The sequence below is a fragment of the Cervus elaphus genome, chromosome 23, assembly GCF_910594005.1.
Source record: "Cervus elaphus chromosome 23, mCerEla1.1, whole genome shotgun sequence".
In the NCBI taxonomy this organism is placed as follows: Eukaryota; Metazoa; Chordata; class Mammalia; order Artiodactyla; family Cervidae; genus Cervus; species Cervus elaphus.
The window spans coordinates 81,064,468-81,077,997 of record NC_057837.1 but is presented as its reverse complement, the minus strand read 5'-3'; the positions used below and the strand labels follow the sequence as shown (position 1 = coordinate 81,077,997).

Below are 13,530 nucleotides of genomic sequence, written 5' to 3'. Positions count from 1 at the left end.
CCATTTCCTTTATCTACTTCTTTAACTTAATCCCCCATGCTGGCTGCCAAGGCCCTGGGAATCAGGGAGAACCTCTTATGAGATAGTTTTCAACAAGAAAGAAAAAAAAAAAAAAACTTAAGAGCCAGATAGAGTCAGGAAAAATGAACAGTGAGCGAATTATCAAACGTGTGTGGCAAACCAAATTTTTAAAAGATGACCAGAAATACGTCTGGGAGAAGCAGGGTGAACGAGAAGGATGCGAAAAGAACACAGAACCAAGTGCGCCCCCGCAGAACCACCAGCGCGAAGTCACTCCTGTGTCCCTCACCCACTCATTAACTCTCAGCTGAACTCAATCCTCCTCCCCCAGGGTTTCTCCACCCCCGAGAAAAATACATCCAACCAGCAGTGTCCCTGGAAACCCCAGCCACCTCAGATGGAGGCAGGATTTCAGCAAGACCTTGGGGGTTTCATTGGTCAATCTCTGTTTTAGGAAATTATGCACTTTTTGGAAGGAGCATTCCTGGGACTTAGCAAAAACACTTTTCCCCCCCAGTGACAATAATCATTTTGGAGGGACCGAGCCCCGTGCCTGGCACTGAGAACATATGCAATCAATGTTAATTTGCTTCCCCTTGTAGAAAGAATTCCATGCCAAGGATCAGGGTTTATTCCTCTATCCATGGGTTCAACGTATATTTCTTAAGCATGAGCTATGTTCTAGGGTCTGGAAAATGGGATTGCCAGATTTAGTAACGAAAAATATAGACCATCCAGTCAAATTTTAATCTAAGCTAGACAACGGACATTTTTAAGTATAATCACATCCCATGCAATACATGTATGCTAAAAAAATTATTCATTGTGTATCTGAAATTCAAATTTAATTGGATCCTATATTTTATCTGGCAACGCTACTGAGAATAGAGTTGAGACCAAGACAGACCATCCCTCATACAGCTTTATAGCAATTCTAGCCTCAGAAGCTCACAAGACTCAATTCCCATCTGGCCTTTTCCCAGTGGGCAAGTCTAGGGAACAGAGTGACCATCCCTTTAGGAGCACATCACTTCTGGGGGCCCATTTAGCAGATACCACACTGTACTGGAATTATGTCCTTATTTCCTCATCACACTCCTCTGCATGTAAGGTCCTTGGTGACAGAGGCTGTGCCTTCTATCTCTTCGTCTCCTGACTTTGCCTCAAGGGCCCTGGGAAGAGCAGACGCTCAGCACAGATAGCTGAATGAATGAGTGAACACACACACACGGCTGGTCTACCAGATGCGATGCTCAGGGCTCACAAGGAAGATATTCACACACCTCAGAAACACTGGAGATACCGAGAAATCCACACAGCCAGAAGCCCAAGACCACATGGGTGAAGAACGATCTTTTATTTTAAAACGTTTTCGGAAGGTACACGGAACAAAATAAAAGCTTTCTTAAAAGGGAGGGAGAGGGGAGATGGTGTAAGAAATTGTAACCCTGGTAAATAATATAAAGGGTTCTTAGAAAGGTGACTTCTTAATGTAATAGGTCATACTGAGTCAAAGCACTGATTTAACTAAGTGGGGATATAATAAAATATGATGGCCCATAGTAAAGCAGAACCATAATATTAATAACTGAGGAATACAGTATGAACAAATAACAAATAATTAAGAGCCATTTTATTGTCAGTACTGTCACACAACTGAAACACTCAGAAGGAAAAGAAATCACAAGAATCCGCAAAAGGATAAACTCAGGGCGGTGCAGGGGACACGGGATCTACAATAGAAAAACCACTTAGCGGCGTCAGTTCCTTTCTGTCCGGCCATAAAAGAGGGAACAAAAGGTCGATATCTATAGAGCAGGTTTCAAGTATGCTAATTTTTTTTTTTTTTTTAAGGAAGAAAAGGGGAAAAAACAAAGACAGGAAGAAAAGAAAAAGAGTGTTGCAGAGTGTCCCAAGGACCACGCAGGTGGGCAGGACGGGGAGCTGCTCTCCGGCACGGCGTCCTGGGCGCCCTCTGCCCGGCCGGGGGGTCTGTGGCTGACGCGTCTCACCCGCGTCACCAGGCGATTCCTGCCAGCCCCGTCAGTGCTCAGATGGGTAGGTGGGAAAAGTCTCTGTTCGATGAAGCTTCAGAGGGCTGGTGACACCTTTTCCAAAAGAGATTTAAAATCAGCAGTTACATTTCAATAAAGCCCACAACCAGGTTAGCTCATCACAAGTTTCTGTATAATAGAAATAAGTAACATAGGACACAGAATGTTTCTCCCGCCAGAGGCTACTCACAAGGATATGCAAAGGAGAGTCCTGAAAGACAGTGTGATTAATGCATCACTTGCCTGTGGCCTTTGCACTGGCTATGTGCAAACCCGGCTTCCCAGGTGGCTCAGTGGTAAAGAACCCTCCTGCCAATGCAGGGGACACGGGTCCCATCCCTGGGTCGGGAAGATCCCCTGGAGAAGGAAATGGTAGCCCAGTCCAGGATTCTTGCCTGGGAAACCCCAAGGACAGGGGAGCCTGGCAATTACATACTGTGGGGTCACAAAGAGTTGGAAACAAGTGAGCTACTAACCAACAACAACGTGATCAAACCAGGAGCAATTAGGGACAACCTCCTCCTTAACATTTTATCTTTATCAACTAACTCCTACACCCGGAAGATTTAGGGAAAACAAGACACGATCAAGAGTGGGGAATCTTTTGGGGAGAACACCTTTTGGAAACCAGGCCAGAAATAAGACAATATTGTATTTATCGGTAGGAAATCCTGCAGTATAGGAGGACCTATTAAAAGACACACCGCCTTTATTATTTCAGGTTTAAGTTCCAAACCAAGGACAATGAAGACGTCAGGAAGGCCAGGTCAGGAAGAAGTCACACAAGGCCACCGTGAGTCTCTGCTGTGACACAGGTCGGGCTGGTGCACTTTATAAAAGGCCAGACAAGAAGTATTTTAGATTCTGCAGAGCATGGTCTCACAGCAGCTGCCTAACTCCACTGCCTGCAGCACAGCAGCAACCGGTTAATCCGTAAGGAATGGGCGTGAGGATTCCCATGCTGCTGCTGCTGCTAGGTCGCCCAGTCGTGTCCGACTCTTCGCGACCGCATGGACTGCAGCCCACCAGGCTCCTCCGTCCACGGAATTTCCCAGGCAAGAGTACTGGAGTGGGCTGCCATGGCCTCCTCCGGAGTTTCCCATGAAAGGCTGTGAACAGAAACACACAGCAGCTGGACGCGCAGGAGGCCAGCTGGCCAATCCTTGTGGACGGAGCGCTGGACCTGAGCAACACGAGGGGCGTTCTGCGGCCATCTGCTGGCTGAGTTGCTGTGGTCCAGGTGCTGAGTCTGACTCCGCGACTCCGTCAACTGTGCCTGCCAGGCTCCGCGGTCCTTCACCATCTCCCGGAATTCACTCAGATCCATGTCCACTGAGTCGGTGATGCCATCCAACCATCTCATCCTCTGTCGTCCTCTTCCCCTCCTGCCCTCAGTCTTTCCCAGCATCAGGGTCTTTTCCAACGAGTCGGCTCGTTACATTAAGCGACTAAGGGTTACCACACCAAAAAGGAATTTACAATGCAGATCAGGTGATGAGGTGAACAGCCCTCAGAAGCGAACAAAGCAAAACCTGCACCACAGTTCAGACTTCCTGGAACCAAACTCAGAGATCAAGCCGGTCTAACAGCACAGGGAAATGGCACCCCGGCGAAGCAAAGCATGCCCGCCCCACCAACACGCGCTCGGAACGCGGGACCGAGCAGGGAGGTTCGTGGTGGCGCTGGCCCCACGCCCTAAGCTGCATCTCCTCATCCCAGCAGCCCTGGGCTCCGTCACGGCCCCGTCTAGTCTCTTTCTGACATAGGAAGTCATGGCTTCAGACATTTGCAAGCCTCAAATCTGAACCATAAGAAAACTATGTATGTAGTCATACAGTCACTGGTACATATAGCAGTGACTGTTACTAGAGAAGTTACAATATTAAATATCCCAATCACTACAGGTCATTCCTTCCAGCTTCCCAGTCATTTTACACATGAATTCAACTCTCTTTCCAACACACACACCCACATGCGTGCAAAGGTCACACACAGAGGTCACACGCTGGCACTGGCCTGTGCACACGATGTGTGCCAAGCCCTGTCCTCTGGCCTCTCGGGGCTGAGCTTGCGGGATCGCTCAGAAATCTCAGTAACTGCACAAGGGCTGAGGGCCCGTTCCCTGGCCTGCACGGGGCTGAGCACGCGGGATCGCTGTCGATGTCTGAGTAACTGCAGAAGGGCTGAGGGCCCGTCCCCCGGCCTGCACTCTCCCTTTAGCAGGGAGCCCACCACGCCCACACTGGCGTGTCCTCCTGGCCCCTACAGACACGCGAGCGTGAGACCCCGGCTTATTTGTCATCTTTCTAATTTGCTGGGATCTTAAGCTACTTCTCCCTTACAAGATGCACAAGTGTACGTAGCTGTGTTAGAATTCATACTGAAAAACCAACGTTATAGAGAACAGACTGGGGTTGTCAGGGGGAGGCTGGGGACGGGTGGGTGGGAGTTTGGGGTGAGCAGAGGCAAACGCTTCTATCCAGGAGGGACAGGCACGGTCCACCGTACTGCACAGGAAGCCACAGTCGATGCCTGTGACAGACCATAATGGAGCAGAGTGTTAAAGAAGACACAGGCGCCGGGGTCAAAGAACCTGCCTGCAGGTGCAGGAGACGTAAGAGACCTGGCTTCCATCCCTGGTCGGGAAGATCCCCTGGAGGAGGGCATGGCAGCCCACTCCAGGATTCTTGCCTGGAGAATCCCATGGACAGAGGAGCCTGGCGGGCTGCAGTCCAGGGGGTCGCAGAGTCAGACACAACTGAGTGACTTGGCACACACACACGTGTGTGTGTGTGTGTACAAAACTGAATGTATACACATATATGTATAACTGGATCACTCTGCGGTACAGCAGAAATAAATACGGCATTGTAAACCAACTATACTTCAATAAAAGATAAATTTAAAAAAAGAAAGAAAATCCAAGGTTAAGCCTTCCAAAGTAATCACTGTTCAAAAAATCTATCCTCCTTAATATAAAAATGTAAATTGCACGACCTGGAACCAACCCTCTGGAGGAGCTATTTCCATCACATGGTATTCACTTTGGAAACACCCCCATGGCATAATTTGCACCCAAAGGCAAGCATATACAATAAAAGAAAGGCGCCTAAACCAGCATTCAGAACACTGGAATTTTACGTCAGCCCGTCCACCCACTGGCCATGTGATCTCAGGCAAGTATTGACTTCCAAGGGTCTCAGTTTCTGCCTTCATTGAAATGGAGTCTCTGGCCAACTCTAACTGCTGCCAGATGAGCCAGGAAAGGCGACAAGGAGGGCGCCCATAGAGTGAGACAGACATCTGATGCTGCTCCTTGATTTCCTAAGATTATCCAAAATCACATTGGATCAATGATACACATGCCTATGTTTTTCTCATTTTTGCTTTGAAACAAGGGACACCCTTCAGAGGCAATTTCTACAGAAGGGTTCTAAACATGTTGAGAAATGCAGCGCCTTAGGATTAAGCCAGAATTCCTAAGATGTTAACTTAAAGAAGGTGAGGGAGTTTAAGAAGAACATGGCCAAGAGGCTGGACACACCCAGCTCTCTCCTAAAAGTCTTTAAGCACCAGCCACACCACCTCCTTTCTGCTCTCCGAACACCCAGGCTCCTTCCCGCCCCAGGGCCTTTGCATATGTTGATTTCTCTGTGGATAAGGCTTTTTCCTGGCTATTGACAGGACTCCTCTCTTCAGACACCAGGTCTTGGGGTAAATGGTCCCTCTAAAGAAGTCCCTTTGTCACCTTCCTCTCCAAACTGACAACTCTGCTTTACCATTCTTTACTACAAACACTTCCTTTTCAATATGACATGGACCAAATTTGAAATTAAATACGCATGTGTAATTACTGACTGTGGCTCTCCTTCCGACTATAACCAGTAGGACACAGGAACAAGCCTGTGTAGGAGCCCCAGGGTGGCTCCATCAACTAGCACAATGCTCGGCATAAAACAGATGCTCAACTAACATTTATCAAATAATGAATGAATGGAGAGAGGAAAGCCTCAATTCCACGACACAGGTGATCCTGGACACATTACTAACTTCAAATTAGTAATTTGAAATTCTGTGTAATTAGTAGTTTGAATTCCTTTAAGTTCTGTGTCTTAGCTGCACAAGGGAATAAAATACTCCCAGGAGCTGCGTTGCAGACTAAATGGGATCATGCATACTGCGTTCCGGCTTTCCTAGTGGCTCAGTCGGTCCTGAATCTGCCTGCAGCACAGGAGACCCGGGTTCAATCCCTGGGTTGGGAAGATCCCCTGGAGAAAGGAATGGCTACCCACTCCAGTATTCTTGCCTGGGAAATCCCAGGGACAGCGGAGCCTGGCAGAATATAGTTCATGTGGTCGCAGAAGAATCAGACACGACTTAGCAACTAAACCACCACCACCACATCAAGGTCCTAGTGCAAAGACAGAAACACAGTAGGTCCTCAAGAAACAACAGCTTTTATAAAGATGTTCAGTGAGTATGTCCTGTCTCCCTTGAAAGGAACAAACCTGGCACTTTACTACTGGTATATTAACATTAGTTTATATAAAAAAAAAAGGAGAGAGAAGATTGCATGTTCAAATTTGCAGAGCTCTGGCTTAACCAAGATTAAACAGATTTGTTTTTTTACTGAAGGACATCTCAGAGTCTTGAAAATACGGATTTGCTTTCTGAATCTCCTAAAGAATTTAACATGTAGCACAAACCAGTCCATCCTAAAGGAAATCAGTCCTGAATATTCATTGGAAGGACTGATGCTGAAGCTGAAGCTCCAATACTTGGCCACCTGATGCAAAGAACTGACTCATTGGAAAAGACCCTGATGCTGGGAAAGACTGAAGGTGGGAGAAGAAGGGGACGACAGAGGATGAGATGGTTGGATGGCATCACCAACTCAATGGACATGGATTTGGGTGGACTCCGGGAGTTGGTGATGGACAGGGAGGCCTGGCATGCTGCAGTCGACGGGGTTGCAAAAAGTCGGACACGACTGAGCGACTAAAAGACTGATTCTGCCCCCAATTATTGGATCCTAGTGCTTTTTTGGAGGAGGGTGATATCAACCAGGGTTAGGACAACATAGAAGACAACTGGAAAAAGGTGACTCGCTTTATACAATGAATTCTCATTAGAATTCTGTGAATACAGGGCTCAACATACGGTTGAGTGCTTCTATGTCATGTATTTTTTCCCAGTTCTCACGATGAACCTCACATGTTAATTCTGTAAACGCCTAAGCAGAGAAGAGAATTTAGTTTTGAAAACTGGAAAATGGGGTGGAGGAAGCAGCAAAGGTAGATGAACACATCTTAGTGTACGCGGGCGTGTCAGACCCAGCACGCTCCTTTCCTCACAGCAATAATAAAGCGGAAAATCCAAACATCAACCAGTAGGTGGCTCTCTAGCACTAAATCTGGAGAGGAAAAAATTTCTCAAATCTCTTGGATAAATTCCCTCATAAAGGTCTGTATGATTTCCAAGGTTAGCCACTGGATCTGTCAGAAAAAAATCAGTCTGAAATACATTAGGGTAGGTGAATTGGCCAGAGGAATTACAACTCATGGATACCAACAAAACAAGAAGATACGATGAGCTGTGTAATCTCATCATGTGACACACACACAGGGCCATGATGTTACTCATTTTCTCAATTTCATTTTTTTTCTGGGGGTGGGCAGAAGGGAGGAAGAAAGGCAGGTGGAACAGGTGGAATGCGTGTGTGGGTACTCAGTTGCTCAGTCCTGTCTCTTTAAAACCACAAGGACTATAGCCCGCCGGGCTCCTTTGTCCATGGGACTTCTCACAAGAATACTCGAGTGGGTAGACATTTCCTCCTTCAGGGGATCTTCCCAACCCAGGGGTGGAACCCGTGTCTCCCGAGTCTCCTGCATTGCAGGCGGCCTCTACTGCTGAGCCACTAGGAGGCCTCATAGGTGGGACAGGTGAACGTTTCCCATTTATTCGTCATGTGGATGACCACCCCTGAGACGCGAGATAATTCTATAGTCTGAACATTATAAAAAAAAAAAATCTATCAAATTTAGTGGTAAATTAAGTTTCCAAGCTATTCAATATATACACAGCACATATTAGCCCCGTATCTCAATGAATACTGGTGACTAAAAAGCAATCCCAAGATAAAACAAATATAGACAAATCTACGTAGAACATGCTGATGAGGTACTATCTCGGAAACATTGGTTATAAATTAAGTATCAAAATAAAATACATTTACATTAATTCCTACACAGGTAACAAAAGTATGTGAAAACAAATAATTTGATGAAATAATTGATACAAAACATAAAGCAAAAAACAAACACTGAAGCAATTACAATGCCATTCTTGTGCACAGAAATATTCTAAGATAATAGGATATTTCATTGAGTATTAGTGTGCAGTCAAAACAGGAAAAATGTAAGAATTCTATGGGAAGCTTGGGTTCAATGAAGGTTATACTATGTAACAAACAATCATAGTTTTGATTATCATCTTCAATGCTAGAACAGAATCACCTTGAAAACCCTATAAAATTACCAGTCACAAAGTTTGATAATCCCTCATCTCTGCAGGAATTCCGTGACTTGTTTTTTATTATCATTGGAACTTATTTCATCAGAAACTAAGCAATCACTATCTTTAAATTACTGTCTTGTAAGTACTACTACTGTGTTCATTTGTAAAATCTATACCAATAAACTTGAACTTAATTTTACAGTAATGCAGGCAGACCACGTTTTCTCCTTCACTGCATTATGCTTTACAGATACTGCATTTTGTTAACTTTTAAATATTTATCTTGATTGAGTATTTTTGGGCCTCATCATGCAGCATTCAGGATCCCAGTTCCCCAACCAGGGATGGAACCCATGCCCCCTATAATGGAAGCAGCGTAGATTCTTAACCACTGGATGGCCAGGGAAGTCCCTAAATATTTTTTAAATTGCAGATTTGTGGCTATCCTACGCTAAGTGAATCTGTTGGAACCATTTCCCCAACAGCACTTGCTCACTTCATGTCTCTGTGTCACATTTTGGTAATTCTCAAAATATCTCCAGCTTGTCCATTATTATTATACTTGCTTTGATGACCTGTGATTGGTTATGTTTGATGTTACTACTACGACCACTGAAGGCTTATATGACTTAGATGATGGTTAGCATTTTTTAGCAATAAAGTGTTTTTTAATTAAGGTATGTGCATCTTTTTAGACATACAAGCTGTTGCACACTTAAGAGACCACAGGCTAATGTAAACGTAACTTTTATATGCTTTGGGAAACCAAAAAACTTCATGGGACTCGCTTTATCTCAATACTCTCTTTACTGTGATGGTCTGGAACCAAACGTGAAAGTGCAGTTGCTCAGTTTGCGGCCCGAGGACGGCAGCCGCCGGCTCCTCCCTCCACGGGGCCTCCAGGTGAGAAGACTGGGGTGGGCTGCCGTTTCCTTCTCCAGGGACTGAACCCGGTCTCCTGCATTGCAGGCAGATGCTTTACCCTCTGAGCCACCAGGGAAGCTAATATATATCCAAAGTCTGCCTGAGTCCCATTACTTTTGAGTGTTGGGTTATAAAGATAATAAATAACAAACCTAAATATTAAGGCTGATTGAGCAAACCCAAGTCCGATTCTGATGAGCTGTTTGGTCTGTGACTTGCTGTATTTGACAAAAACAACACAAACTTCTCAAAGGTGACTTTCTCCTTTGTGGATGTTTTGTGTTGTTCTGCTCCATGTCTAGAGGTAACATAATCACCACTGTTTTTCTGGAATTAGTGGGTCACTAGTCCTTGGTGATGATCCCAGACTCTTTCAGCTATATGTATGGTTTTCCAACCATATGGGCTTTTTGCATGCAGGTAAATTTGCATTTTTTGTTGTTATGGTTGAAGAAGTTGTGTATATGCTGGAAAACAGAGTTGTTTTCTTTTTGCAGACAGATGCAGACACTGTCAGAGGTAGCTTTATAAACCCAAGGCGCGCACAAGCCATATGCTAACAGCATATAAAACATCTGCTCTGAGCTGAAGATTTTAAAAATTATTACTACACCGTCAGGGCCCTGGAAAGGCCTTTAGTCTTCAGTCACTTCTGATGAGCGCTGACTTGTTTTGATGAAAGGGAGTTAGGTTAGTAAAAATAAGAATTGTAAAATGAGTGTCTCCTTCATGTGACATCTCCTCTGTCCAGATTGCCCTGAGGATGTTTCGTTTTTTGCCCTCCCCGCATGAAAGGCGGGGTCTCAGGGCCCTAACTAGGGATGCAGCCCGTGGCCCCTGCCTCAGAAGCATGGGGCTCTGGGGGGAAGGGGACCAACCTGTGGGGACGCAGCATCATTGAGGGCTCAGCCCGCCCCCTCCCGGCGCCCCCGCCCCCTGCCCCAGAGCCCCGCCCTCCACCCCAGAGCCCCGCCCCTCCCAGAGCCCTGCCCTCCGCCCAGAGCCCCGCCCCTCCCGGAGCCCCGCCCTCCGCCCCAGAGCCCCGCCCCGCTCACCTTGCAGGCGGTACAGCTGCCCCGTGCTGTGCTGCCGGGTGATGTGCTGCCAGTAGGCACTGCGAGGCAGGGGCACCATGGTGCTCAGCGAGGCGGCCCGCTCGCTCATCTTCACCTGGAGCTGCGACGGAGAACAGAGCGCAAGTCAGCAACCCGGGGCTGCGAGGGCCGACCCGGGGAGCCGCCCCCGATCCACCAGGGGAGATCCACCTGGGGAGATCCACCCGGGGAGCCCCAATCCAGGGAGATCCACACGGGGGGCCTTCCACCCGGGGAGCCCTCCACCCACAGAGCCCCACCCGGGGAGCTCGAGGGCCGCGGAGCCGGCCATGCGGAGCCGGTGGGCTGGCCCGTCGGGGAGCACGACTGTCGCTTTGCTGACTTGGCAGCGCCGCTTCTTCGCACGTTGGCAGCAGCGCATTGATTTTCCGGGCGAGAACTTCCCGCGACTCAGCTCAACCCACCTGGTCACGGTGGGCAGACCCCACTACGGATTCTGGGGTGGCCCAGAGACCCGAGTCAGGCCAGTAAGACACAATCCCTGGGGACATTTATTAGAACTTTAGTGGAAGAGACAAGCAAGAGAGGTAAGTTAAGGGTGTTTGCCTGCTTCAGTCATTGCTGAATCCCAGGGTCTAGATTATTTCCTGACATGGTAGGTACAGAGGAGATACTTCTGGAGTTGAATGTAGGAGCTTCCTCGTGGGGTTGATAGGGGGACAGGAGATGGGCCTGGGGTCTGTCCTGGCACAGTAAGAAAGAACAAGGCAGTCAGTGGACACTACTCTGAGGAAGAAAGCCAGGGAGAGTCCTGACACATTCCACGGAGGCCTTGGCTCCTACCTGAACCCAGAGGCTAGCCGGAGACCTCTCACTTAAACCAGCCGGTTACTTCTCAGTCTAAGCTGATAGGAGCTGGGTTTTAGTACTAGCATGGGACTTCCTAGGTGGCGCTAGTGGTAAAGAATCTGCCGGCCAAGCCCGGAGATGCAGGAGACTCTGGTTCCCTCTCTCAGTCAGGAAGACCCCTGGAGGAGGAAATGGCAACCCGCTACAGTATCCGTGCCTGAAGAATCCCACTGCCAGAGGAGCCCCGTGGGCCACAGTCCATGGGGCGGCAGGGTCAGACACAACTGAGCACTCACGCTATCACCAGCAGAAGAAAAACTCTGTCTGCTTCCCCAAGTGGCTGATCCCCTTCCAGATACTGACGGGGACAGAGGAAGCTGTGGCTTTTGGCTCCAAGTATCTAAGAGGATCCATCCTAAAAGATACAGTGTGAGGCTCCAGGTCCTCGGGTGGGGGGGGGGGGAGTCGGTTGTCTGTCCGACTACACTGGGGGACGATTCTGAGAGAAGACAGCTTAGCGGGACGAGCGGGGCGTGACGAGAAGCATACAGGGACAAGGCAAGAAGAAGAGAGGGTGGGGTGTGATCTGAGGCAGCTGTCCAGCCTCCCCTCCCCAAGCCCTGATCTGGACACAAACATGACATCCTTTTATTGTGTCATAACACAGAAGTGACTCTTTGATGTCCTGGAGTTGCTTGAATATCAAATGACCCACCCCAGTCTTATAAAAATGTGTCCAGAAATAGATGGATTTAGACAAGAATGGGCATTAGGAGACAGCCTGCACTCACGGAAAACTAGGGGCAACAGAAGCCTCCATGTCTCACGGCCTGGCTAACTGCAGAGACATGCTGCAGTACTTGGCAACTGCAAATCAGAGGACGGCAGACTTACGTCAACTGAAAAGGAAACACTGACATATTGTACCATCAAGGAAAAGTGAACTGCAGACCATTCTATCTAGTGGAATGCCACCTTAACTGCTCATCTGAGAAAAGCTGGTATTAAATATTTATCCATTTGGGTTCAGTGAGATGATGCCTGCTTAGCACTTGCCTAGACAAACCAGAAACAGGGAAAATGAAGTATATTATTACGATGAGCATAAACTGCAATGCCCACCAAAAGATTTTCTAAAACTCCCCACTCTATACGTCTCACTAACATAGTAGTCTCAGGCATAATATCTGCACATTCACTCAACAAAGCCAAAATAATACAAGACTTCACACCCTGGAAACCAAAACTCGTTGGAGTTGATGTGGTGGTTTAGTTGCTAAGTTGTGTCTGGCTCTTACGACCCCATAGACATTAGCCTGCCAGGCTCCTCTGTCCATGGGATTCTCCAGGCAAGAATACCGCAGTGGGTTTGTCATTTCCTTCTCCAGGGGGTCTTCCCAACTCAGGAATTGAACCCAGGGCTCCTGCATTGCAGGCAGATTCTTTACCAACTAAGCTATATAAGGGAAGCCCGATGAGACCAACTCCAAAGACAATTTTAATTTACATACATCTTGTATTAACATGTGATGGATTGAATTCTCTCTTTACCACAGCAGCACAATTATCTAAATGTGTCCAAGTAATTATATAGCACTAGATTTTGTGGGGACATTTTTTTCCTAAACATGTCCTGTCAAATCTAAAGGGTAAACAGTTGAAAACAATGGCTAGAAGAAAAGTTCTGTGGCTGTTTTTCTACTTCTGCAGAAATGAAAGTCTCGAAGTTTAAAAGTAAAAACCAGAACAAACCAACCAAACAAAAAAACCAATTTACCAGTGACTTGTGGTGACATTCAGCCTCATGAACATGGAGTACAAGAAAATAAAGAGAGGAAAAGAACCAAATATTCAAGGTACTGATTATTTGCTTTTCTTAATATAAAGGAATTATAGTTAAGACAATAATATTTTTAATACAAAGAAAATATTTGGGAAGTAGCCATCACTTCAAATTACTCACTACTTTACTGTGAGCATATTTCTGCAGCCCAGCATGGTTTGATTATATTTTTAGAATGCTTATTTAGGAACAAAAATAAAATGGCACTGATGTCATGTGTCAAAGAGAAAATTAACAAAGCCTGGTCTCTTTCTTCCTCAAACCTTTG

At 46.9% G+C, this 13,530-nt stretch overlaps 1 protein-coding gene across 3 annotated transcripts in view; it reads right to left on the bottom strand.

The window, feature by feature from the left end:
• Positions 1 to 1,359: 1,359 nt before the first annotated feature.
• Positions 1,360 to 13,530, bottom strand: part of DOK5 (docking protein 5) — a 147,132-nt gene continuing 134,961 nt past the window's right edge. For all 3 annotated transcript variants that reach the window (XM_043884351.1, XM_043884352.1, XM_043884350.1), the window contains exons 7-8: positions 10,571 to 10,691; positions 1,360 to 2,129 (exon numbers count right to left, since the gene is read on the bottom strand). In XM_043884351.1, the coding sequence (XP_043740286.1) occupies positions 2,065 to 2,129; positions 10,571 to 10,691 (186 nt within the window). In that variant the 3' untranslated portion in view covers positions 1,360 to 2,064. The remainder of the gene's footprint in view (positions 2,130 to 10,570; positions 10,692 to 13,530) is intronic.